The sequence below is a fragment of the Vipera ursinii genome (genome assembly GCF_947247035.1).
Source record: "Vipera ursinii genome assembly, chromosome: 1".
Classification (NCBI taxonomy): domain Eukaryota; kingdom Metazoa; phylum Chordata; class Lepidosauria; order Squamata; family Viperidae; genus Vipera; species Vipera ursinii.
In genome coordinates this window covers 301,429,185-301,455,956 of record NC_139512.1, presented here as the reverse complement: position 1 = coordinate 301,455,956, position 26,772 = coordinate 301,429,185, and the positions used below count along the sequence as shown (strand labels likewise).

The window sequence follows — 26,772 nt, the reverse complement described above, 5'->3', positions numbered from 1 at the left end:
ATGTATATTTTAAAAGATTGGTCTACATGTGACTTAACATTGTGCATATTTATATTTCATGTTCATATTGGTCAATCCACACAAAGTATTATCTATGCGTGCATATGCTGATGGTTTAAATTCACTATCTTTTATTTAAAGGCAGAAAGAAATTCTTTTCTGACTGTTTGGACAATTTAACTCTGGAAACCTATGAAGTATCTAAAGGAAGCTCTCAGTTGCAAAATGTATCCTCTCTATTTAAAGATAGAATGAACAAGGATAAAAGGGAGCAAAGCTAGCTTAATAAATCATGGGTAAAACTAAACCTACATTTGAAACAACAAATCTGCCCAATGCAGCAACTGCAGAATTATAATTATTAAATTTCTAATAAGATAAGGTGAATCTGCACAATACAGAAACTAAAAAGGTAAAGGTAAAGGTTCCCCCGCACATGCGTGCTAGTCGTTTCCAACTCTAGGGGCCGGTGTTCATCTCCATTTCAAAGCCGAAGAGCCAGCACTTGTCCGAGGATGTCTCCGTGGTCATGTGGCCGGCATGACTAGACGCCAAAGACGCACAGAACGCTGTTACCTTCCCACCATAGTGGTCCCTATTTTTCTACTTGCATTTTTACAGCAACTACAGTATTATAATTATTAAACTTCTAATATGGGTGAGCAATTCATTTTGCTTCTGCCACTAGCCAACTTTCAGATTGCGTTGACAATATTTGAGATTGCAAAACAACAAGAATATGGCAAAGAAATCCAAGGATTATTTCTCTATATTTGCAAATGTCAATTCTCACATCTATAACCTGCCTTCCAAGCTACATGCCATTATAAAAGCATTTTTTGAAAACTGCAAAACATCTGAATAAACTTTAGTCTGATATTTACCAGACATTCTGCATAGCTAAAATTTATAAATGTGTAAGGAAACTAGAGATGGTTCTTGACTTATGACCACAATTGAGCCCAAACTTTCCATTGATAAGCAAGACAGTTTTAAGTTAGTTTTACCCCATTTTACAATCTTTCTTGCCAAAGTTGTTAAGTGAATCACTGCAGTTGTTAAGTTAGTAATTTGATTGTTAAATGAATCTGCTTCCCCACTGACTTTGTCAGAGTGTTGCAGAACGTGATCACATGGCCCCGGGACACTGTAACTGTCATAAATATATGCCAGTTGCCATATGTATGAATTTTGATTGCATGACCATGGGGTTGCTGCAACAGTTGTGTAAAAAATGGTCATAAGTAACTTTTTCCAGTGCTGTTGTAACTTCGAACAGTCACTAAATGAATGACTGTAAGTTGAAGACTACCTGTATAAGCAGTCTGGCTTTCTGGATCAACTCGAGTTCCAACAAATGCATGCCAATGGTTTGATTAGAAAAGAGAAATGCTACTCCACAAGCTTAATTGCATTCTATTTATAGATACAACTCTTAGATTAATTCAAATGAATGCCAGGAGCCAAAGTAAACAGATTGTTGAAATTTCTTCCAGATTTTATTGTCCTTTGTTAATTTTTTTGGAAACCAAACCAGTAAATTTATCATTCAATGTTACATAAATATGTCTCCTTTTCTTTAGACAAAAGAAAAATATGTGGAACAAGGTGCCGAAAATCATTTAGCATCAAAGAAAACAGTAATGGTTATTGGCAGTCCTCATGGCTGTTAACTTTATGGAACCACCATATTGTTTCAAAATGCTCACATTGGTTAAGATATTGCTCAAAGCCATCCTCTATGAACCAATACTCCCTGTATGTAAACATGCAGGCTTTATAAAAAAAACCAAATTAATCTTATCACACACCATGAATGGTTGCATAGATAGGATATTCAGCAGTCTAGGTTCACAGGGAATACTCTTTCATGTGATTGCCACCTCATAACTTATTCACACTCTCTGCCTTTTACAATATGGCTAATCTTATGCTGTCAACTGATTATGTTTGAGGAGATAGGAAGAAGTTCTAATGATTTGCTGGAGAAGTGTAGGGCTTACTCCTTATCATCTACATCACCAAAAAAATGTGCTAAAAGAAACTGGTAATATAAATCATTGCACTATTGAAAAGGAGTACATGGATTTATCAGTGTGCTAGAAATTCTGAAAAATTTTGAAGGACAAAATTACATTTGGGAAAAAAAGAAAGAGAAATCAAAAAGCAGAAATGAGTAGCATGTTCCATCTGTTCTAATTCACACTGCTTCAAGCTTAAACCCAAACTAAAAATTATGAATATATTAATTTTTCATAATTTTAAGTGATGAAAAGAAACAAAGTTGACATGAAACCTCATAAGATTATCAGAAAACAGTCATTAATTGCTATATTCCACAAACTCAATATTATGAATATAAAAAGGGGTGGGAAGGATAAGACATAACTACCGTATATCTATGATTTAGCTACTTAAAGAAAATGTTTTAAATAAATAAATAAAATAAAAATATGTAATATCAGCATGTTCTACATCATTGTCTATGACAACTCCATAGAGCATAAACATAAAAATGGTCATCTCGAGGTAGATGAGTTGTCATGTGTTATTAAGAAAACAAAGATAGATACAATTCAAAGTTTCCATTAAAATAGTTGCAATTGATATGGAATTTTAGGTACTGACAGAGTAAACAGAAATTTATTTATTTATTTATTTATTTTATTATTTTGACTTCTATACCGCCCTATTCCCATACAATACAAAAGTTAAAATAAATTTAAAACAAGTAATTAAATTTAAGCCCAAAAATTAAAACTTTAAAACCCAATTAAAAACCCCTCAGTCTAGGCCAGACAGCTCAAAGAGCCAAGTTTTAAGGTCCCGGCGGAACGAACGGAGGTCGGGGGCAGTCCTAAGTTCCATAGGAAGTTGGTTCCAAAGGGCAGGCGCACCCACAGAGAAGGCCCTCTCTCTGGGAGTCACCCGCCGGCAGTCCTTCACCGGCGGTACCCTAAGAAGGCCCTCCCTGCGGGAGAGCACAGGACGATGGGGAGTTGATGCCAACAGCAGGTGTTCCCTCAAATAATCCGGACCCAAGCCATTTAGGGCTTTATAGGTCATCACCATTTAAAACTTCAGTATGGAAAAAATGTATGCATTTTATAGGTACTGATAATATCTATATTACATAATTTCTAGTATTTCTTTCCATACTTATTGTGGGACATACTGTATATTTTAAGAGTTAAATTACTTCACTTTTAAAAGATTGCTATAGATATATTAGTAACATTAGGTGAATATGATAATGATAAATATCATTGAAATGGCTGTCTGTCTATAAACGTCGTAGGGGCAAAACATATTCCTCTATCTTTCTACACCCTCCAATTGCTAATAATAGCATAGATGGAAACCATGAAGACAGGGTAGATAGATAGACAGACAGACACACGTATAGATATAGAGACAGAGACAAAGATAATTAATGAATACTGCAACTAAAATGAGTAATTCATTGATAAACATGTGTGCTTATTTGGGGTCTTTAGCCAACATTGTTATCACATTACAATATGTCCAAGTTTTTAAATTGTCTTCACATCCAGGGCAACATCAATTTGGGAATAGTCTTACTGATAAGAGCCTTGGTGGAGCAGTGGGCTAACGCCTCCTTAAGTAACACCAGCTGCCTGCAATTAGTGCAGGTTCGCATCCCACCAGGCTCAAGGTTGACTCAGCCTTCCATCCTTCCGAGGTAGGTAAAATGAGGACTCAGATTGTTGGGGGCAATAAGCTGACTGTCAAGCCCCGCCGGCCTGCCGCTCGCTCGGGCCTCGACATCGCCTCCGCCGGCATGGGGGTGCGACCCCTCCCTCCCCCAGAAGACCGCCGTCGCCAAAGCTTGCCTGCCGTCCCCGACCGTTGCAGCAACCGGCGGAGCCGTCAGTTCCACCTCTCCCCGGCCGTAGGACATGGCGCCGGGCTCCCGCCGCCCAGCTGATGGGCGTGGCTTTGCCCGGTCACCGCGGAACACGCCGCAGCCCCGCCGCACAGCTGACCGACGCACAGCTGACTGGCGCGCCCGCTACCAGACGGCCGGCGGACGCGCTCTCGCCTCGCCATCGTGGACGGCACCGAGCGCCCGCCGGGCTGGTGGGCGCATCTACCCAGGTTCTTCCGGCACCTCGGCGGCGGGATCCAGAGCTGCGGGCTGCGCTTGTGCCCGGGCCCCGGGAACATCGCTGTTTGTCTGCCTGCCGGCCGGCAGGCTCCACACCAGCAGGAACGCAACCGCAGCCTAAGCTGGAACGGGCTGGAGGCGACGAAGAACCGGTCGGACGGTCAGACCTGCCCCTGACAACCATAGACGGGGGTGTGGCTATACCCGTGCTGCCACCCACTCTTGCTGGGCGCTCGGACGGACTCGTGGGGAGCCAGCAATCGCAACGCCGGGATGGACTGAGGCGCATATGGGGGCGGAAGGACAGGCCTTACCTGGGAGGGAGCTCGACGGGCCGCAGCGGTGCACGCGGTGGGTGGTGGCTATGCAGGGTGATGGGTGGAACTTTTATGGGGAGGCAGGTGGATGCCGGTTTGCTTTGAAGGGGTGGGGTTAGGGTATAGCAGCACGATAAAAGAGCGTTGAGGCTGGGTGCCTCAACACTGACTTTACCGCGGTTTGATTTGTGTGAGGAATAAACCTGGTCACCCGTACCTTTGGAGTGCTTGTGTTTCTTCGCAGAGGACGTCGTGACAGTAAGTCAGCGTTAATCCAGGATTCCTTCTGCTGTTATCCACGCTTTGGGCATGGCAGAGGATCCACAGGGGCTTGCTCTGGCAGCCGATGGGGATGGGGCCGTCGGGGCTGCAGCTGCAGCACCACTTGACCCAGACGTGGCAGAGGGGCCGGTGGTGCGGCCGAAGACCAAGGGAGTTATGGCCACGGCTGTGGCCAGCGAAAGCAGGGAGGAAGGGCCTCTGGCTCGTAGCGGGGAGTGGTGGTACAGCCCTGCATTGGAGCACCTGGACCTGGCCCGTGGAGAGGTCCGTTCAGGGGCCTCGGCGACGGCTTGGAGAGAGCGGCGGCTGACGGAGGAGGAAGGCGAGGAGTGGAGCTACTCCACGGCTCCAGGGGCCTATACAATGGACGTGTTGCGGGACCGTTTTGGGGAGTTTGGGTATCAGGACCCTGCGCCTTGGTCACCTTCGGGGCTGGGCCGGGAGATGCGGCTATGGTCGCTACAGAGACTGACGCCCGGCCAGTCGGGCCAGCCCAGTTTCCGCCTGGCAAGCCCAAGGTTTCGGGGCCCGCCATCACAGCTGACGGAGGTAGGAGCTGTTCGAGCCGAACGACCACCCCCCGAAGCGTCAGACCAGGCAGAGCCCACCAGGTGGGCAACAACGGCCGGGGCATCCACCAGGCCATGGAGCGGGCGGCACCAGGCACCAGGTACGAGGGGCCCCAGGGCCCAGGGGGGCCCCTGGGGCCCGGGGTTCTTCTGGGGCCCTCCGCCGCTGCCAGTGACATACGACGGCCACCCTGACCGGCTCGCCATGTTCCTGAGCCACACTATCCACCATCTGGATCAGTACGGTGCAGCCTATGCCTCCCAATGGGCCATGGTGGTGGCCATCACCGCGAGCCTGCAGGGAGAGACCGCGGCTTGGGCGGCTGACCTGTATGGCGAGCATGCCCGGGAGTTGGCCGATGTTGGACTGTTCCTGGAGTCGCTACGGACGCAGTTCGAGGATGTGGCCCGCACCCATAGGGCTGAGGCGGAGGTGGTGGGGCTGCGACAACAAGGCAGGCCCGCGGCGGAGTATGTTGGTGAGTTCCGCTGGGTGGCTCACAAGCTCCGCTCTTGGCCGGAACACTTGCTGGTGCACCACTTCCAGGCAGGGTTGGACGGTGCGCTACGTAGGGCGTGCGTGGTGCGTGGTGTGCCCGAGCGACTGCTGGAGTGGTATCGGGTCGCTGTTGAACTCGACGTCCGGCTGCGCGAGTGCAGGGGTAAGTCAGAGGGAGTGGTCGGGGTCCGCAGACCCCCTGAGAAGCCAAAGGAGGAGGATCGGAAGACCGTGGCTCCAACGGCAAACCCACCTGTGCCGCTCCCAAGACCAGCCATAAGATGCTTCCGGTGCGATCAGCCGGGACACCGTGTGGCCAATTGCCCTTTGCCGGCACCCCGTGCAGCCGCAGCAACTCCCTCTGGCAAGGGGCCCACAGCACGGAAGTCGGTGGAGCGTTCGAGAGCTGCTCACCAGCTGGCGACCCTCATGATGACACCAGCAATGGGCGCAGAAACACCCGGGGCCAATGACTCAGAGCCCTACGAGAGCCAGGAGGAGGAGGACCCCATGGTGAGTGACCCGGTGGTACCCTTCACAGTTCCAGTCGTGCTCATCAACCTGCGAACGGGACATAGGGAGGCCTGCCCAGAACTGATCGACACAGGCAGCACCCGGTGCCTGATCAGCCAGACGGTGGTTGCCCGGCTGGGATCAGAGGTGCGGCGCCTGCCAACCCCTCTCCGTTTCCAGCAGGTGGATGGGTCCCTTCTGGGGGGGGCTCCGGTCACCCGGGTGATGAGCCCTATTCGATTGGAGATGGGGACCCATTGGGAGACTTTGCGGTTCCTTGTCGTTCCGTCTATGACGGAGGCGGTGATTCTGGGGTTAACGTGGCTCGACAAGTGAGGTCCCACGATCTGGTGGGAAGGGGGCTGTCGACACCTGCGGTTGGGGACAGGGCCACAACCGCCACCACACGCATATGTGGGTCCCTCCGGTCAGCCAGGGGGCGAGCAAGCCCAAGGGGCAGAGGGGGTGGGGGAAGCCTGCTTTCCACAGGCGTACGCCGACCTAGCAGAGGTATTAGACGAGAGAGAGTGTGATGCTCTGCCTCCCCACCGAGCGACGGACTGTGCCATCGAGCTCGAGTCGGGCGTAAAGCTGCCAAAACCGCGCATGTACGCCCTGACACCTCGCGAGATGCAGGAACTACGGCGTTATATTGATAAAAACCTCGCGAGGGGGTTCATCCAACCTGCCCAGTCCAAGATAGAAGCGCCGATACTATTCCGGCAGAAGAAGGATGGCACGCTTCGCCTGTGTGTCGACTTTCGTGGCGTCAACGCGGTTTGCGTCGAACACCTGTATCCACTGCCCCTCATGAAGGACCTCCTGGCACACCTGTCGACGGACCACATCTTCACGAGGCTGGATTTACGGAAGGCGTATTATCGGGTGCGGATCAGAGCCGGGGATGAATGGAAAACGGCGTTCAACTGTCCATTGGGCAGTTTCCAGTTCCGGGTCATGCCGTTCGGACTCCAGGGGGCCCCAGCCGTCTTTATGCAGCTGATAAATCAGGTGCTCCACAAGCACCTGTACCGCGGAGTGCTAGTGTACCTGGATGACATCTTGATTTATTCCAAGACCATGGAGGATCACATCGCCCTTGTGCGCCAGGTACTACGGAAGCTGCTGGCTGCCCGTCTCTACGTGAAGCTCACCAAGTGCGAGTTCCACAAGACGAGGCTGGATTATCTGGGGTATCGAGTGTCTGCGAGCGGCATAGAAATGGACCCTCGCATAGTGGAAGCCGTGCTGCAGTGGCAGGCGCCGCGGACGCGACGACAGCTGCAGAGTTTTCTGGGGTTTGCAAACTTTTATCGCCAGTTCATCCCGGGCTTTGCGGCGACAGCCCTGCCGCTGACGGACTTGCTGCGGACGCGGCAGTCTGGGGAGAAGCCACGTCCAGGGCTGAAGCTGGCATGGACCACCACATGTCAACGGGCGTTCGAGACCTTGAAAGCCCTGTTCGCTAAGGAGCCGGTGTTGGCACACCCCGATCCAGACCGACCGTATGTGGTCCAGGTCGATGCCAGCGATGTCGCGGTAGGGGCTGTGTTGTTGCAATGGAACATGGAGGGCGTGCTGCAACCGTGTGCCTACTCATCCAAAAAGCTGTCATCCGCAGAGCGCGCGTGGGCGATTTGGGAGAAGGAGGCGTTCGCCGTGCGCACAGCCTTGGAGACGTGGCGTCATCTATTGGAGGGGGCTGCCCATCCCTTCGAGGTCTGGACAGACCACAAAAACTTGGAGGTCCTGCAGTCACCGAGGAAGCTGGCGCCCAAGCATGTCAGATGGGCTCTCTTTTTCCGGCGGTTTAACTTCGTTCTGAAGTACGTGCCGGGGGGACGAAACTTTCTTGCTGACGCACTCTCACGGCTGCCGCAATACAACACTAAACGGGAAGCAGTGGTGCAAGAGCTCATCCCGCCTGGCGTATCCCCGAGTGCGAACCAGGTGGATTGCAGTGTGGGGGACGATTTGTCCCGTGCCATGGGCGACGCCTTGGCTACAGACACCTGGCTGAAGGAGCATCCCGGCCTTCTAACTATGCGCAACGGCTTGGCCTGGCACGGGGATAAGCTGTATGTGCCCCAGGTACTGCGCCCCGCCATTCTGCACCGGTGTCATGACGCCAAGCAGGCCGGCCACTTCGGCTTCCTGAAGACTTTACACTTGGCACGTCGCCAATTCTGGTGGCCGTGTATGAAGGCGGACGTGGAGCAACACGTCCGGGGCTGCCACGTGTGTGCCACAGTAAAACCCCGTGTCGGGAAGCCGTTAGGTCTGCTACAGACAGTTTTGGACCCCGAACGGCCATGGCAAGACATTGCCATGGACTTTATTGTCGGGTTGCCGGAAAGCAGGGGCTACACGGTGATCTGGACATTCATCGACCTTTTCTCCAGACAGGCGCACTTCATTCCCTGCAAGGGGCTGCCATCCGCCAAACGGTTGGCATGACTATTTCTGACACATATCTATCGGCTGCACGGGGTCCGACGGATTATTTCAGATCGTGGGGTCCAGTTTACAGCACGGTTCTGGCGGGAGTTCCTGCGGCACATCGGGTCCACCCAGGGCCTCAGCTCCGGCGACCACCCGAGCACTAACGGAGCCGCTGAGAGGGTCAACGCCACGGTGGAAAGGCTTCTCAGGAGTTACGTGTCATACCAGCAAACAGACTGGGTAGACCTCCTGGTGTTTGCTGAAGTTGCCCACAACAACGCCGTGCACAGAAGCACGGGTTTGACACCATTCCAGGTGGTGGCGGGGTATGATTTCGTCCCTGTCCCTAAGTGTGGACAGGGATCGACGATACCCACCGGGCCCGAGGAGTGGATACACCAATTAGGGGGTGCTTGGAAAACCGCTAGGGAGGCGATGGCGAAGGCCCAGGCACGGGTGAAGGAGCAGGCAGACAAGAAACGGGAACCCTTCGAAACCCCCAAGGTCGGGGAGTGGGTTTACCTGTCGACCAAATATTTGCAGTTGCGGGTACCGAGCAGGAAGTTAGGCCCCAAGTTCCTGGGCCCTTTTCAAGTGGTTCGGGTAATCAACCCCGTGACCGTACGTTTACGGTTGCCAAAGTTCCTACGGAAGGTCCACCCTGTCTTCCACAGTAGCCTGCTGAGGCCCGCTAGGGGGGTGACAGGGAAGGCAGGTGGGTACGCACCAGGGCCTGTTCACGGGGATCAGTACGAAATACAGGCAATCTTGGATTCTCGGGTACGGAGGGGGCAAGTGCAGTACCTCGTGATGTGGAAAGGATACCCGCTGGCAGAGGGTGGGAAAAGGGGACGTCCGGGCAGCTCGTCTGGTCACGGCTTTTCACCGTACACATCCGTCCAAACCGGGGGGTGGCGCCGGGAACTCAGCGGCCTGTCTCCGTGGAGGTCCATCTTGTCGTTCTTCCTTTGCAGGAGGGCAGGTGGTTGGGGAAGCCGACTGTAAAGCCCCGCCGGCCTGCCGCTCGCTCGGGCCTCGACATCACCTCCGCCGGCATGGGGGTGCGACCCCTCCCTCCCCCAGAAGACCGCCGTCGCCAACGCTTGCCTGCCGTCCCCGACCGTTGCAGCAACCGGCGGAGCCATCAGTTCCACCTCTCCCCGGCCGTAGGACATGGCGCCGGGCTCCCGCCGCCCAGCTGATGGGCGTGGCTTTGCCCGGTCACCGCGGAACACGCCGCAGCCCCGCCGCACAGCTGACCGACGCACAGCTGACCGGCACGCCCGCTACCAGACGGCCGGCGGATGCGCGCTCGCCTCGCCATCGTGGACGGCACCGAGCGCCCGCCGGGCTGGTGGGCGCATCTACCCAGGTTCTTCCGGCACCTCGGCGGCGGGATCCAGAGCTGCGGGCTGCGCTTGTGCCCGGGCCCCGGGAACATCGCTGTTTGTCTGCCTGCAGGCCGGCAGGCTCCACACCAGCGGGAACGCAACCGCAGCCTAAGCCGGAACGGGCTGGAGGCGACGAAGAACCGGTCGGACGGTCAGACCTGCCCCTGACAACCATAGACGGGGGTGTGGCTATACCCGTGCTGCCACCCACTCTCGCTGGGCGCTCGGACGGACTCGGGGGGAGCCAGCAATCGCAACGCCGGGACGTACTGAGGCACGTATGGGGGCGGAAGGACAGGCCTTACCTGGGAGGGAGCTCGGCGGGCCGCAGCGGTGCACGCGGTGGGTGGTGGCTATGCAGGGTGATGGGTGGAACTTTTATGGGGAGGCGGGCGGATGCCGGTTTGCTTTGAAGGGGTGGGGTTAGGGTATAGCAGCACGATAAAAGAGCGTTGAGGCTGGGTGCCTCAACGCTGACTTTACCGCGGTTTGATTTGTGTGAGGAATAAACCTGGTCACCCGTACCTTTGGAGTGCTTGTGTTTCTTCGCAGAGGACGTCGTGACACTGACTTTGTAATAATGCCACTGGGGGGGCGCGAAAGCGCTAATAAGCAGGCATATACATAGAATGAAGGCTATTGCTAAGCACATTGATTTGTGCTTTAAATTGTAAGCCACCCTGAGTCTTCAGAGAAGGGCGGGATATAAATGGGATTAAGAAAACACAAAAAAAACATTTTATTTATTAGCAAATAAATAAAGATTTACCTTTTGGTTCTGCATTTTTCAAAATGATACTAATGAGTTCTGGAACATCAAAATAGGCAGCATAGTGCAGAGCATTCATATTTGTCCAGCGACTCCTCAAACTGATATCTGCACCCAACTCAATAAGCTGAGAGGCAAATTTTGCTGCTGTTTTCACGTCCCCTGCAAAGTAGATAGTTTGAAAACATAGCTTATACATAGTTTAGTGGGTTGTTAAGATTTTGACAACATACTAGAAGACTATGTCCAAAAAACAATAGCAAGTTTCCATATAGCCAATCCTTACAAGATGTTTCCTTACCAGAGTTTGAAGGTTAGTCAAACTATAACTACATCAACAATGAAGAAAAAAATCAGGAAAGTTTCCTAGTACCTTTTATATCAGCCTTTTTCTCTGGATGTCTAGGGCAATAGCTTCCTCAATTCTAAATAACTATAGCCAATGACTGGAGTTGATGAAAACTGCTATCTCCACACATCTGGAAAGTATCAATTTGGGCAAACTTGTTCCACGGATACATGCAGCAAAAAAATGCTTGTGTTTTTGTCTTATTTTCTGTAGAAAATTATATTTTATGATACGCTATGCAACTTCCAATGTCTGGATTTGAATTAACTTGTCTTGATTGTTTCTGTTTTAGGACAGCAGAAACACTGCAGGATTCTCTGCATCTTATGTATACAAGAGGAATAGATGTTCAAGTAACAATAGTTCCTTCCTTGCACAGATGCTGGAGTAACAGTTGTACTAATAACAACAACAACATGATGATGATGGCGGCTTACACATCTTGTTACTATTCTAGGTTATGATGACAGAGAGTTAATGAATAACTAACCAATGGCAGAGTGATTCCCATCAATACGGCAATGCTAAAAGACATCTGACCAGAATATTAGTGAAATTATACGTATCCTATGACTTCAGGGGAATAAAACCATTGTTGTCATTTATACATAGCAATTAGGACTAAAACTATTTAATTGAACTGTTAAATTATTTTACATTATTTCATCCACACCATGTACTAACATGTAATTCTATTTTTTCCTAGGATTTTCAAATGATAAAATGTAAAGTTTCTGTCTGTTTCTACCCCATTAATTTTAAATTATTGCTGTATAGGAGGCCACAAGGCTACAGAACAATGGGAAAATAAAAAAGGTAATGTGATTATTTTAGTTTACCAACAATTCCATTTAGAAAGTTTGGACAGAAAGGGCAGCATACAAATTCGGTGGTTACAGTATAGTAAATATGGCCACATCTCCATGGATTTTAAAACGCTGTTTGAGGTATCAGAACAACCTAACTTATCATCTATACAAAGATTTACAGGAAACTATCCAGTGTTGTTGTGATGTTACTTTAGCCAGTTGGAAAGAGGGTTCAGAAATTAAATAGTGCGATTTTTGGAGTGTTGGGGAAGATATGTGGCTTGTGAAGGTACGGAAACTGCTGCAGATGATCCAAACTGTTTAAATTGGTAGAATTTTGGACACAGAGGAATATGGAATTTGCAATATATTAGAATATTACGGTTAAATGATTTGAAGAGAAACTACACTTCATTCCTCTCTATATTGGCATAAACAACATACCTGGAGAAAGATAGGAAAGACAACTACTATTCCTGCTGTAAAAACTAGTCACAGAAAAATTCCAATTCCTTTTCTTACCAATTCCATGAGCTCCTGATTTGCAAGTATAGTGCAAGAGAGTCATGTCAGTCAAGCCATCTCTGTCATTCACATTACAGCCTCTCTTAATGATCTGTTGGTAAAAAAAAAATAGATCATTTATGATTCTGATGCAGCAACTCTTATTTCCTGGAAGGTAAAATATATATCACTCTCGTAGTGATATATAATAACAAATTATTTTTTACTACCAAAGCAATTAGCTGATACATTTCACAGCAACGACATAAATATCTGGGTTCATGTGATTACCAATTTGGATTTCATCGTTTCACTCAGTACTACAGAGCTACCTAAATAAAAAAACTTGTCAAATCATGTAAACCCCAAAAGATATGTAGCCCTTAATGCACTTTTTATGGAGGATTCTGCTCTTAGCATATCATAAAAAGTTACTTAAATTTCTAGTTAATAAGGATGCAGATGTAAAGACACATTTGCTAATATTTAACAGATATTTCCATTTATTAAGTGAGGGCATAAAATAAAAATTAATAAGATTCATAGATAAATCCAGGAAATCAATAAATGTCTCACCTCATTTCCTATCACATCAATGTTTTGCTGAACTTGGGGAACCCATTGTCTTAAGATAGCAAATAATTCAGATACAGAAGTTTTGGGGTTGAAAAGAATTTCCCGACATGCTGCATCATTTGGATCGAAAAAGGAGAACTCTACAGAAATGAAAAAATTAGCTGCTAAAAGTATTCATATGTTAAAAACCATTTTAGTCAAGTTTCCTACATCCTAACCAACCTTCCCCACCCTAAAGATGCTGGCTAAGGATACAGTGTTCAAGCATCTGGACAACCCACATTTGGAAAATAGTTTACTATGTTTCAATGTGTAACCCTCTCATACCTATTTTCCTGCAGAAAATCTTCATTCTTAGCCCAGAAAAACTATTAAGGAGTAACACATTTTATTTAACAAGACAGAGATGGCACTGAAAATGAATCTATAAATTACAGGCTATGAGAAAAATATGAAATAGGATGTTTTGCTGTATATACACAAGAAATGAGTTGATGTTTAAAAATCAAAAGGGAAATACAAATAAAAAACCAAGAAGGTGACTTGGATATTTTTTTATATTGGATTTACATAAGAAGCTTAATTAAAGCTTTGAAAATTCTTGTCAGAAGGGAAAAAGAAGAAATGAACAGAGCAAATTCTATGGTATTTCAATAGACTAAAGATTAAGACTGTTAAAACTAAAGCCAAGGAATATAAACTTGGTTTATTTGATCCAGGTTAAAATAAGTTCTATTAAAATAAGAGTGGGTGAAGAGTTATGAAAATAGATTATGTTTATTATGATGAAGATTGGAAGTCATTTAATATATATATTGCTTTTCTCTTCTCTGCTAATTTTTTTTCTTTTTACTTTCTGTTTTTCTTCTCCTTTGCACTGTTTACTTTCTATTTTACTTTCTTTTAGTTTCATTAGATTTTACCATTGCAATTAAAATCCTTAATACAAATTATATATACATAAAATCATTAAAAAGTATAAGATTAAATGCATGCACTAGAACTTTCCTGGAAATGCCTACTATATTTTTATATAGTTTTATATTTATTTTTGATAGTTGATATTCTCTAGGCTGCTGTCACCTGGAACTTAGGCCAGGGGATGCTTCCATGGCCCTCCGGAGGCCCATTTTCAGGTTGCAGCAGCCTGGAGAAGGCCTCTGGCGCCCAGATCGGGCCACCAGAGGACCGCAAAAGCGTCCCCCGGCCTCAGATCTGGGCTGCAGCAGGAACCATGGCAGAGAGGAGATGGATCTTTTCAAGGTAGTCTGGCACGGAGGAAGAGAGGGGGAAGCATGAAGGTATCTTAGTGGTTGGGGAGGCCTTGGGGGCCTTGTCCATCACTAGGCCCTCCATGGCCTTCCCCACCCTGAGATACCTCATGTTCACTTAATGAGCTGCGTGCATCTTAACAAGCAAGGGAGTGATCTTGTTCAAGGTACGAGATTCACTCCCATGAGTTTTCAAGTTATGAATGGAATGGGCAGGTTCCATTACACTTGTAACTCAAGCACTACCTGTAATTCTAACCTGTCAGAAAATCATCTATAATATCTATTAGATCTTTTGAGTAAGCTAATAATCAGAAGCAGGTGCTTCCAACAGTCTGAAGATGAGCATGCATTGGTCTTCACTAAAACTATATTTTAATCACTCCTGTTCTTAAGATTATTAAGCAAGTGGCTACAATTCATTTTGTTCTTTAATTTTTCAATTTCATTCATACATTCAGTTTAGCAAATATGTTGTTATATATTAACATTTGATTTAACATATTAAATTTTACATCTTATTTATTGAGCTGCCTTATTTAATTGCAATATGATTTAATTAATTACAATACATGCAAATTGAAATAATTTGTTTTTGTGAGAGTTTATTACCTAATAAAACTTGGTATTTGCCTGCTTGCTTCTAGTCTTCCACCACGAAAGGATGTTCAAAGTGGAAAGAAGTTCTAATATATTACACAGTATCAGTTTTTTCACATGACTAGCATACAAAATATTGTACAATGGTTTCCATGTCACTTGCACAAATATTTCACATAGCACTCAAAATTGCACTTGATGCCCTGGTAGTAAAACAACTTTATATATTTCATACTACTTTTTTTCTGTTGGGAGCAAAATGATTTTCCAAGATGTGCGTTATGCATTGTTTATATAATAAAGCTATTCTCTGAGAAAGATAATTCACTACATCTAGCATACAGCACATTTTAAGAACACAATTGTAATATTTTCCAAGAGAATGTTGAGCTTTTTATTTTAAGTTCCGACCATCCCTTTGGAATCAATCTCTACTCATTCAATATTTTGAAAACAGCTCTGCAAAGCTCCCTCCTCCTATAAATAATCTTACCATATTCTGAAGGCATTGGTGCAGCAGAGACTGAATGGGTAATTGAATCTTCGGAGCCTGAGATAAAAAACTGGTGTCTTCTACTCAATGAAACGCCTTCTTCAGAAGGGTCAGGAAGATCCTCTATGGTCATCTTTTAGAAAGCCACCTTTGGCTAAAAAGGATTTTTTCAAAAATATCATCAATTGACCAATGACTCTAAGTATTATTTGCTCATGTAATTCATATTTCTATTACTAAAAATACTAATAGTTAAGAGATTCCAAATATTTTGAACATTATGTGAATTCACAAGCTGTTGCATGCATCATGGCCTGGGTCCGGGTTATTTGAGGGAACACCTGCTGCCGGCATCAAACGCCCTTCGCCCAGTGCGCTCCCACAGGGAGGGTCTGCTCAGGGTTCCGCCGGTGAGAGATTGCCGGCGGGTGACACCCAGGGATAGGGCCTGCTCAGTGGGAGCGCCGGCCCTCTGGAACCAGCTGCCGGTGGAGCTGAGAACTGCCCCTGACCTCCGATCATTCCGCTGGGGCCTGAAGACCTGGCTCTTTGAGCTTTCGGGCCCAGGCTGAGGAGAAATTTTAATTGGGGTTTTTAAGTCTACAGGGTTAATTTAATATTTTTTAATTCGGTTTTTAATTTTTGTATGTTGGTTTTTTTTTAACTCCCTGTAAACCGCCCTGAGTCCTCAGGGAAAGGGCGGTATATAAATCTAACTAAATAAATAAATAAATAAATAAAACATTTCATCACTCCTAAATACTAGTATTTTATCACAAGGTTTGAGATGAAACTAGAAGGCAGAATAAAACCTTACTTATTATTAGCTGACAATATGCTATAGGGTTAGCAGGTCTTCTTATCTAAATCGAAGTATAATATTGCATATGGTCTTAAGTCTAAAAATTATTTTCCTGCAATTTTCAAGATAAAATTTAGTCCTCACATTGCTTAAAAATCATGGAGTATATAGCCAAGAACACACTTGCTACAGACAAAAAGTTACAAGAAACATGTGATTAAATACGGGTATCCATTCTCAGAAGATCTTGATTTTTTGTTTACATATTCTATTTCTTTCAATAGTTCTTGTCAAACCTTTTAAGGCACATTTGTTCCAATTAATCTGAAATTTAGGAACTATTTCTAGAAAACTGAGTAGAATGTAGGAAAGGTTTCTCATATTACTTTTTCTGCCTCACAAAGGCTTGCTAACATTAACAGCATTGGATTTTTAATTTTTAATTAAATAATATTTACTTTTCAACAGAAAAGACTTTAAGGTCACTTTTAAGTAAGGTAGATAATAAAACACTTTCCCCAAATATGAAGTTATATAGAAATGAAAACCTATTAAGCTATATTTGTTATTTTTAATGCAATGAAGCATTAAAACAGAACGGAACAGCATTTTGTGTTTATAGTAGTATATAATCTATAATCTATAATCTATAATACAGATTAAAGAAGGGTAATCTGTAATCTAGTATTATAGATTAATATGTAAGAGATGGTTTTAAATAGAATGATTACAGAATGACTATTATCCGTATGTAAATATAAAGCTATTGCTGATCACCTGAATTCATTACAAGATTCTTTATAAACACATATCAACTATTCATGAGCCAATGTTCAGCACTCAAGGTAAAAAAGTTATAAATACTATTAAAGTCAGACTTGCATAGATTTCACCAAGTCAAAATTGAAGAGGGGTGTTTCTCATTCATGGGACAAGAAAAATAATTGTACCATTAAATGAATGAGAGTGAGTTTTGTGTAATTGGCGAAGGCTAGAAGCTAGGAGACTATACTTTCTAATCCTGCCTTAGGCATGAAGACACAGGGTATATTTAGCGTAAGGTGATAGTATATTAGCCAGGAGAGTACAGTGTTAATACAGAGTAGTTGTTCACCTGTCTTAGGCATGAAGACACAGGTCTATTTTATCAGTACCATTGTAGTTTTCACTGGCCACTGAACAAGAGATTGGTAAGCCACAGCTATTTGCATAAAGCCAAAATCTGAAGTGCAGTTTATGTAAATACTCATGAAAAATTGGGGGGGGGAGATACAAGACTCAGAATACATATATTTTCAAATGAATAGCATAGTCTTCTGTTATTTTTATCAATTGCATGGACTGAAGTAAAACTCTTAACTTATTTGTTTCTTTGATTTGGCAGAAATATCTCTAAATTCATATCAATTTATTTCACAAATATTTTTGTATTGTATGAAAAGAAAATATGTAAAAATTATTTTTTCCATTTTTCTTTTTTGAAAAAAAAAGGCCTTAGATGAAGCAGAAAAACATCCCCTTTTCTTTCCAGGTATCTTGGAATGCATATGTTCTTTTAACACTGCTATCCCATGATTTCTTGATTATTCAAAGTTAAATATAGAAACATATTTTAGGACAACTTCTGAAAAGCACTGTTTTTCTACATTTCTAGAGGACAGTTCTAATTAGCTTGATTCATTGCAATCTGCTAGCTTAAGTGCATCTGGGTCAATGATTGTAAATTATCTGAGTATTATATTCTGCAGATCTCTAAAGACAATGAGTCGATTTTAGTGCACTGCAACAACACATAAAGCAAAAATTACCAGCAAAATACAAAAAAGTTTTAATATTCCTTAAAAATAATTACAACCTGTCAATTCTTTTATTCTTTCATATACTTGGGAATGTGTTATATTAATAAATGGATGAACTGATATATAAAAGAAAGCAACCATTGTTTCTGTCTTTGACCTATTGTTTTTATGGATTCCAATTCTACTAGCGTTTTGAAGGAACTTTTTTCAGGATTCTATCCAACTTTATTTATTTATATGTTTATGAATCCAGCTATTTCTCTGATAGAATATATTACAATACAATTTTTTACTTCAGAATATATCGGGTGCTCTGAGTTTAGCTGTTTTCTGGCAAACATTTCATTACCAAAAAAGGTAACATCAATGCTACAAAGGTATAGGGTGTTTTCTTTTTACATATTAGTGCCTTGCTCCGTCAGTGTTGATAGGAACATTCTCAGTGGTTACTTTAGTAGACTGTTTACTATTAATTTATTTGTCTGAGTTGATAGTTTCTTGATTGGGATATTGTAAACAAAAAAACAAGTAAATTGTTCTTGTGTTAATCTTGATGTTTATCTGGGTGTTGATTGCTGGTAGGGTGGTGTTTTGGGTTCTTTCATTTTGGCTTTTTGATTGTCTCTTTGGAACTGTCTTTGTATGTTGTTGTTGTTGTTGTTGTTTACTTCTATGTGCCTGTTGATGGCTGCTTTGTCTGAGTGCCAGATTTCTAGGAATTCTCTAGTGTTTTAAGACTTGGCCAAAACCCAGTAACTGGGTATTGTGAGCTATATAATTAAATCAGGTATTACAAAAGCATATAATGTAGCATATTGCACATATTCCACCATAAAGTCTTAGCACTCAACTTTCACAGCTGACTAGAATGTATATTTGGTAAATAATTGACTTTGAAAATTACTTCTCTCTGGATTATACATAACTTCACAACATGATCTTGTTGTTCTATTTTCAGTCTACTCCTTACATTTCAAAATGACTTAAATCCTACAAACTGTGGAAGAGTATACTCAAGTGTAATTCTGAATATATTGGAATTCATTACAATAATTAATTGTTTCCAGATAAATTCAGAAATGATAAAGGCCTCTTAGGTAGACATTTTTCAATCCACTCTTATAGTACTGTACACTACCCAGAATATTTGAACTGGTTAAAGCCATTATTTTAATTTTTATTATAAGCTATATTTAAGAATATAAAATAATTTATATTATTTTAAATTTTACATATTATTTATAATTTAATTAATATGGCTGTCTACTCACCAATGACTCTGGGTGACTTACAAAAATATTTAGTTACCAAAACACAGATTTTGTAAATTGTGAATATAGTGAACATTATTTATTAGCAAAACAATTCTCCAATAATACTTAACACAACTTTTGAAAGAAAAGAAAAGCCAAGTATGTCTTTGATGGACTTGGCTATGAGTCACACCTTCCTTCAAAACAAGTTCTGGCTTTTCAACTCACCAGCTGCACGTAGGTTATCTGAAGGAAGCCAAGCCAAACATACTGTAACTAGGCTCAGATTCTTCACTCACTAGATATCTTTCAGTGAGTTTGTTCACTCCGATGGTACAAGAGACTCCACATCTTAAATGTGCTAGCCCTACATCTACTTGATTTCATTTAGCTAATAACTAAAGAATTCTAAGTCCACTGGAGGAAAAAGTGGTCTATGTTTTAGTTGTGCATAGTTTAGACTGTAAATACCATTAAACACCATTAGGTCTTATCCTGCTACTAAATATAGCACAACCTTCAGCAACTACAATCAACAGTTGTGTTAAAAAGTTTCGGCAAGATGCAGGGCCTATAAAATTAATACTCTATACTAGGATAACTGCACAGAAATCAGCAGGTTTTTTGTTGCAATTGGAGATAAATGTGATACACAAATAACAAAACAAAACCTAATCAGAAACATTTCTAATTTGACATGGAAGGCATTTAATCTTCATAAATTAAGAGGCTTTTCCTGTTCTACCAATAAATGATTGCATTTATGAGGGTTCTAAAATAAACGTGACAAATAATGTTATACTATCTGTTCTTTTAATAGAGGGACATTGGCAAAAAATTATTAACAGAAATTCTGTCACAGAAAGTTTGGTATGTTAAAAAAAAGTAACCAGGCTAGCTCCCCAAAATAGAAAAAAAAAGTACTAGGACTGAAAGCTGCTCTGTCTTGCTGCTTTACAAATAGGACAGTCCTCCATTAGCTCAAATTAAATCCAACTTCAATGAATCAGTAGCAAATGGACAGAAGAAAAACTACAGGAAACTTCGATGCCAATCTACCCTTATCCTGCAGTTTTACCTGAAGTGCCCCGGTTTAAAGACATGACATCTATTAAGGCTTATTAGGGAAATTGTTCCTTTTTAACATACCTTTGGCAGAAAAGAAAGCCAGGGAGCGAGAAAATCAAGTCTGATTTTTTTTAAAAAAAAAAAGTTAAGAGGCTATTTGTACTACGAAATTGACAAAAGATGCCGCTGACCATGGGAGATGGGGGGGGGAAACTCCTTCAGAGCACCACCCCTCCCTTCCTAAAACCTCTTGTTAGTTACATAACGCTTTCATACGTTCAGAAACCCATCCCGGGTGCGTTCCAGCAGTTTTCTGATTTCGCTCCCAGTTCTGCCCGCAGACATCGCCCCTAGTCATCTCTCGCCCCCACCTTGCCACAACCCTTCAGACTTGCCGCCGAAATCAGCAGCCTACAGCAGGGGTCTTCAAACTTGGCCCTTTTATGACTTGTGGACTTCAACTCCCAGAATTCCTCAGCCAGCTGGCTGAGGAATTCTGGGAGTTGAAGTCCACAAGTCATAAAAGGGCCAAGTTTGAAGACCCCTGAGCTACAGCGTACACGCAAACCGGCTTCCCCGCGCCACCCGCTTGCACGTGCAGCCAAGCTGCAGTTTTTTTTTTCCTTTCAGACGTTATGGTCCCACATGACATCACTCCCCCCCCCACCGTCCACCCCTCACACCACAAAGCAGGGCATCCTCGCCCCCCTCCAGCGCGTCATTCTGTCCTCGGTCTACCCACACCCCACCCCACGCCACGCCTCCGGTTTGGGGAATGGGGACCGACCCTTCCGCGCGCTCTGCCCCGCAGTCTTTCCCGGTAAGCCGCACGAAGACAGCAGCAGCAACTTCCCCCCCACCCGCGCCCTCACCTGCCGTCCCCTCCGCAACTGCGGCTCCCGAAGCTCCAGAGAACCGAGGGGGAAAGTTCCCACCCACCGATCGAGGCCCCGCCCACCGCACAGACGTCAGGTAGTCCCGCTAAGCTTCCTAGGCCCCGCCCCCCGACCACCCCATGCAGCAGTGGATCTGCATCAAGGTTCCCCCCCCTCCCCTCCCCGTCGCTAACCTTTTTTTTCCCCCCTTCGCTCCCACTCCGGCGCGCGGCCGACCCGCCTAGCCAATCCGCATCGTTAACTCCGCCCCTTATCTGAGGTCCTTTACATACCCGTATCCTTTGCCGTCCGATGCCGCCTCTTGCGTGGTTTAGCTCTCGGGAAAAGCACCTGAAGCCACGCCCTCATTCGATGGTCCGCATTCGCTCTTTTAAGTTTTAAGACGAAGAGACGCGCGTGCGCGGACCTCGATGGGAAAAGCAACTCGAGCGACTTCATCGGGTCTCAGCAATTTGTATTTTGTGTCAAATCTGATGGATGTGTAGGATAGGCGACATAAAAGCACTTGGTTTTGTAATTAGATCTGTCCTTTTTGTCCTTTTTTAAGGAACATTTCACTAAATGAAAATAGGACACGCTAACAGATCATTTCACAAAAATAACTATCTTATTGCCTCCTATAATATCAAAGTAGGCATTTTATAGTGCTACCAATATGCATATACTAAGGAATAAACCCTTTAGATTGGAGTTTTGAATACACTTGCTTAACATTGTGCTAATGGGTTATAAATTTCTACTGGCTTTTCTGTTGGAATTAAACTTCAGTATTCTTATTTTTAGATGGAATAAAACCAGTGGTGGGATTCAACCAGTTCACACTACTTCGGAAGATCCGGTAGCTAATTTTTTGTTGCCCAGGCCCAGAATGGATTTCCGGAAGCAGCATCCACACAGAGAACCAGTTGTTCACATATTTGAATCCCACCACTGAATAAAACTATTCTTATCCTATTATCTCCTATTAGATGGAATAAAATAGTTGTGGCCGCAAGCAAGTGCATTTAAAGAGGAGCAAAAGAATGTCTTTCCCCCCTTGAATTAGAGAAACTGATTCCCATAATAAGTCATCTAATGAAATAAGCAAGCAGAGGAATATAATGGAACTCAGCCAGACAGCTGACTGTCAGCTGCCAGCCAGTTTATGACAATCTTACAAGCACTGTGTTGAGTATTTATAAATCTTAGTAAATAGTAAATAAAATTTAAGACAAGTTAAAAATTAATTTAGTAAATTGTGATTATATGTAAAGTTGTAGAAAAAAAAATCTAAGATTACAGAGAATACATTTATAAAGCAGGAAATTGACCCGTCAGGATTCAGTAGATCTTCCATGCTGTTTCATGAAAACCAGCCACTTCCGTTCATTGCTCCTTTTAAAGGTATAACGAATGGCACATTTTGACATGCACAAATGTTATTGATGCACTATCAATGCATCCTGCAAAGCACCCTTTACGGCCCACTACACAGCCCTGTGAAGGTTTTAGTTTTTTCAAAAAATGCAGAGTTTAGTAGCCAATATCTATGTTCGAGTGTATGTGCAAAAGGAGGAGCAGCCAAATACACTTGCTTTATTTTTAGCTTCTTGTCTTTTCTTGCTCCAATCTAGAACACTACATTTAAATGGGCAAATTTTCCAGTTGTCTTGCTTTCCATATTGGAATGAAAAGGAAGTGGCTGATATCAGTACTTAAAACTCTGTTAACTTGAACTTTAAGGCAAATTACCTAATTTCTCTAATGTGGAAAGTAAAAGCAGAGGAACATTTTATATTGAGAAAGATGAAGATAATTATGTGGTATGCTATGTTAAAGAAGAAAAATCACTAAAGCCTACTTGAATAATATCTCATAGTTGTAGTATATCTTTCAGCTTCATATGGCATGAAATTCTTCTAATGTAGGATTTTTCTATTGAAATAGCTAAATTTTATATTCTTGGGGTAACACAAAAAGCAATCCGTTGAACTAGTTATAAGGAAAGAAGCCACACTACAGTTCTTGGTCTTTTTGAGTTCTAGGTAACCCATTAGGAACTAAAAATACTATAATTTCTCTACATTTCTAGGTTATCTAATTAATTATTGGCCAAGATCAATCATAAAAAGAAATGTAGCAGGATTATATAAGGATATAATTTTAAGGGATAAAAGGTAAAGTTTCCCCCGCACATGTGTGCTAGTCATTCCCGACTCTAGGGGCCAGTGCTCATCTCCGTTTCAAAGCCAAAGAGCCAGCGTTTGTCCGAGGACGTCTCCGTGGTCATGTGGCCGGCATGCCTAGAATCCAAAGGCGCACGGAACGCTGTTACCTTCCCACCGTAGTGGTCCCTATTTTTCTACTTGCATTTTTACGTGCTTTCGAACTGCTAGGTTGGCAGAAGCTGGGACAAGTAACAGGCGCTCACTCTGTTACGCGGCACTCGGGATTCGACCCGCCAAACTGCCGACCTTCTGATCGACAAGCTCAGTGTCCTAACCCACTGAGCCACCGCGTCCCTTTTAAAGGATAAAATTATATAAAAATCCTGAAACAATAACAGGGAAGAAGTAGTGAGTTCTAAAATTTATAACTATTAATGGCAATTTTGCAACCTAATAGGTTTCTGGTGATCGATTTGCCCAATTAAATGTAGTGTTCTATATTGGAGCAAGAAAAGTACATACAGATCATTACCTTTTTAATTAACAACTCTAATATACTGAACACCCATTGTATTTGTTGAGACCAATGGGATTGCTTGAAATCTTTTGATGTATTAGAGTTTAGCAACTTCTCATTCAATGGTGCATTTAGTCCTGTTTTTCCAAAATAGTCATTTTAAGGTCTGCCATTAATTATCCTTTGTCAAATTTATCAATTTTAATATATAAGTACCAAAATAGCTGCTTTTATTCAGTCAGCATCTTATGAAGGTCAAGGGTAGATATTATAGTGCACAGTATACCAAATCATTATTGATTTGACTGCTTTTGATAGATTTAAATCCATTTTAACAAATGATCAGCAACCAAGGAAGTTCCCCTAATATTTGCTACAGTGAGAATTTTGACAGAATCATACTCTGAGTCCTTCTGAGCATGTTCAATTCAAACAATTGAAAAAAGGGTAATTAATAACAATGTGGGTTTCTCCGATAGTCTGAAACATTACTTATTTTTTTTTATTTCCATTTATATCCCGCCCTTCTCCGAAGACTCAGGGCGGCTTACAAGCTTAGCAGTAGCCTTCATTCTATGTATATGCCTGCTTATTAGGGCTTTCACACACACACCCCAAGCGGCATTATTACAAAGTCAGCTTAATTGCCCCCAACAATCTGGGTCCTACTTTTTGAGTAGGAAGCATTAGACCCAGATTTTTCTTGTTTGCTCTGCAGCCAGGATTTTTATGGGTTGCCATTAATATGAAGAAAGGCACAATCAGGTTGGCAACTTGCATAGCTAGTTAGAGCAGGCATTACCTTCTGTGACAGCATTGTTTGCAGGAAAAACAAGGGCTCGGCCCACATATATAGCAACCTTAACCACTAATTCTGGAAATACATGTCTTATTGGATTCTAAAACAAGAGCAGGCATGTCTATTGAAACTAAGCATGGAGTAATTTTAATTTGTGTTTAGTTTCGTGTCTGTAGCAACATGTACCACCATGTTCATCATATGGAGTCACCTGTGTCTTACAGTGTTCTAATACATCATTTCTTATAATTGCACAAAGCACATCAAGTAAGATAGAGGCAAGATAGGACTTTTCCAAATCCCTATTGCAGTCAGACATCTTCCTAGTTTGGTGCTGGTCCTATCTAGTTTGTCCACATTAAATATAAACTCTTGGGTGTATGAGAAAGCTGTTACTCTTCAAAATTGAACATTGTATTCAAAGCACTATTGGATAATGTTTATCCCATGAAACATGGTTATATGATCTCAGCCAATCCATGTAAAGACACATGTATGCTACATGGATTCTGTATTTCATTTGGCACAGAGCATCTCAGGAATTGGGTTGTTGTTGTTGTTTTTTAAATCCATTCAAGCCTTCTGATCCAACTTTTTGAAGGTGGATATAGATTCCATTAGTGATGAAACTTTTTGATTAATGCAAATTTTAAAAAAATCCTTCAAGCAATCCATTTGATAGCTTATCTTTTTCTGATTAAATTTGCCTTGGTGATAAAGTAGTCTATGACATATTTTATTTTTCTGCTTTAAGCTTAAAGCAACGGGTACTATAATATTTAGTTTTTTCTTCATCACATCTCATTATGCTTGACTCTTGGGAGTTTAAGGCAATGTACAGCAGAATCTTCCTTCATTTTCTTCCACTTTAGCAATTCATTTCATTAGGTTGGGCTGAGAATAGACTGTTTACCTTAAAGGGAAGTCCAGTTTTCACTGGAATTTACATCCCAGTCTTCCCAAGCTTATATCTACATGGTATCATTGCAATGTTTGTAAAGGAAAGATACGTTGCCATTGAAAATAGCAAAAGAAACTAGGGTTAGGGTTGGGGTTAAGGTTAGGTTTCCTTGGAGTCTTGGCCAAAAACTGATATCAAAGATAGATTCTGAGTTGTTTTTCAAAGGAAAAAAATGGTTACAGCTTTTTGTTTGGAGTTGTTTGTGGTGCATACTAAAACACTTGGGAAAATCCCATTGCCATTGAAAACAAAACTATGGTAAGGGTTAAGGTTAGGCCTCTTTGGAGTCAGGGCCAAAAGTAGATATCAGGGATGGATTCTTAGATGTTTGTAAAGGAAAGTGACATTGACACCTTCTCATTGGGAGTTGTTTGTGGTCCACAGTAAAATACGTGGGAAATCCCATCGCCATTGAAAATGAAATGGGTTAAGTTGGGGTTGGGTTGGGGTTGCGGTTAGGGTGAGGATTAGGTTTCCTTGGAGTCAGGACTGAAAATGGATATCAGGGATAGATTGTGAATCATTTTCTATGAAAGTGATAGTAACAAGTTTTCATTTGGAGTTGTTTGTGGTCTGCAGTGAAATACATGAAAATATCCAATTGCTATTGAAAAAGAGAATAGGGTTAGGATTAGGGGTAGATCTCCTTGAGTCAGGGTAGAAAACAGATATCAGGTATACACTCTGAATCATTTTTCTAGGAACAATAATGATTATATCATTTTGTTCGGAGTTTTTTGTGGTCCATAGTAAAATATATGGGAAAATCCCATTGCCATTGAAAATGAAACTAGGGTTAGGGATAGGTCTCCTTGGAGTCAGAGCCAAAAATGGATAGCAGGGATAGATTCTGAGTCACTTTCTAACCAAAGCAACAGTTACAGTGTTTCATTGAGTTGTTTGTGGTCCAGAGTAAAATACATTACACTTCCTTTTGCTCTATAAATGTTGATGCTGTTAATACTGAAAGAATTATGAGTAATAAATTATATATTCTAATATAATATGTGTTACATA

General features: G+C 43.2%; 1 protein-coding gene across 3 annotated transcripts in view; it reads right to left on the bottom strand.

Annotated features, from left to right (window-relative positions):
• CLIP4 (CAP-Gly domain containing linker protein family member 4) overlaps positions 1–21,368 on the bottom strand; it is a 48,668-nt gene extending 27,300 nt beyond the window's left edge. For all 3 annotated transcript variants that reach the window (XM_083356904.1, XM_083356905.1, XM_083356906.1), the window contains exons 1-5: positions 21,308–21,368; positions 15,514–15,667; positions 13,150–13,289; positions 12,592–12,685; positions 10,912–11,073 (exon numbers count right to left, since the gene is read on the bottom strand). In XM_083356904.1, coding sequence (XP_083213030.1) covers positions 10,912–11,073; positions 12,592–12,685; positions 13,150–13,289; positions 15,514–15,646 — 529 coding nt within the window. In that variant the 5' untranslated portion in view covers positions 15,647–15,667; positions 21,308–21,368. The remainder of the gene's footprint in view (positions 1–10,911; positions 11,074–12,591; positions 12,686–13,149; positions 13,290–15,513; positions 15,668–21,307) is intronic.
• Between the last annotated feature and the right edge of the window lie 5,404 nt (positions 21,369–26,772).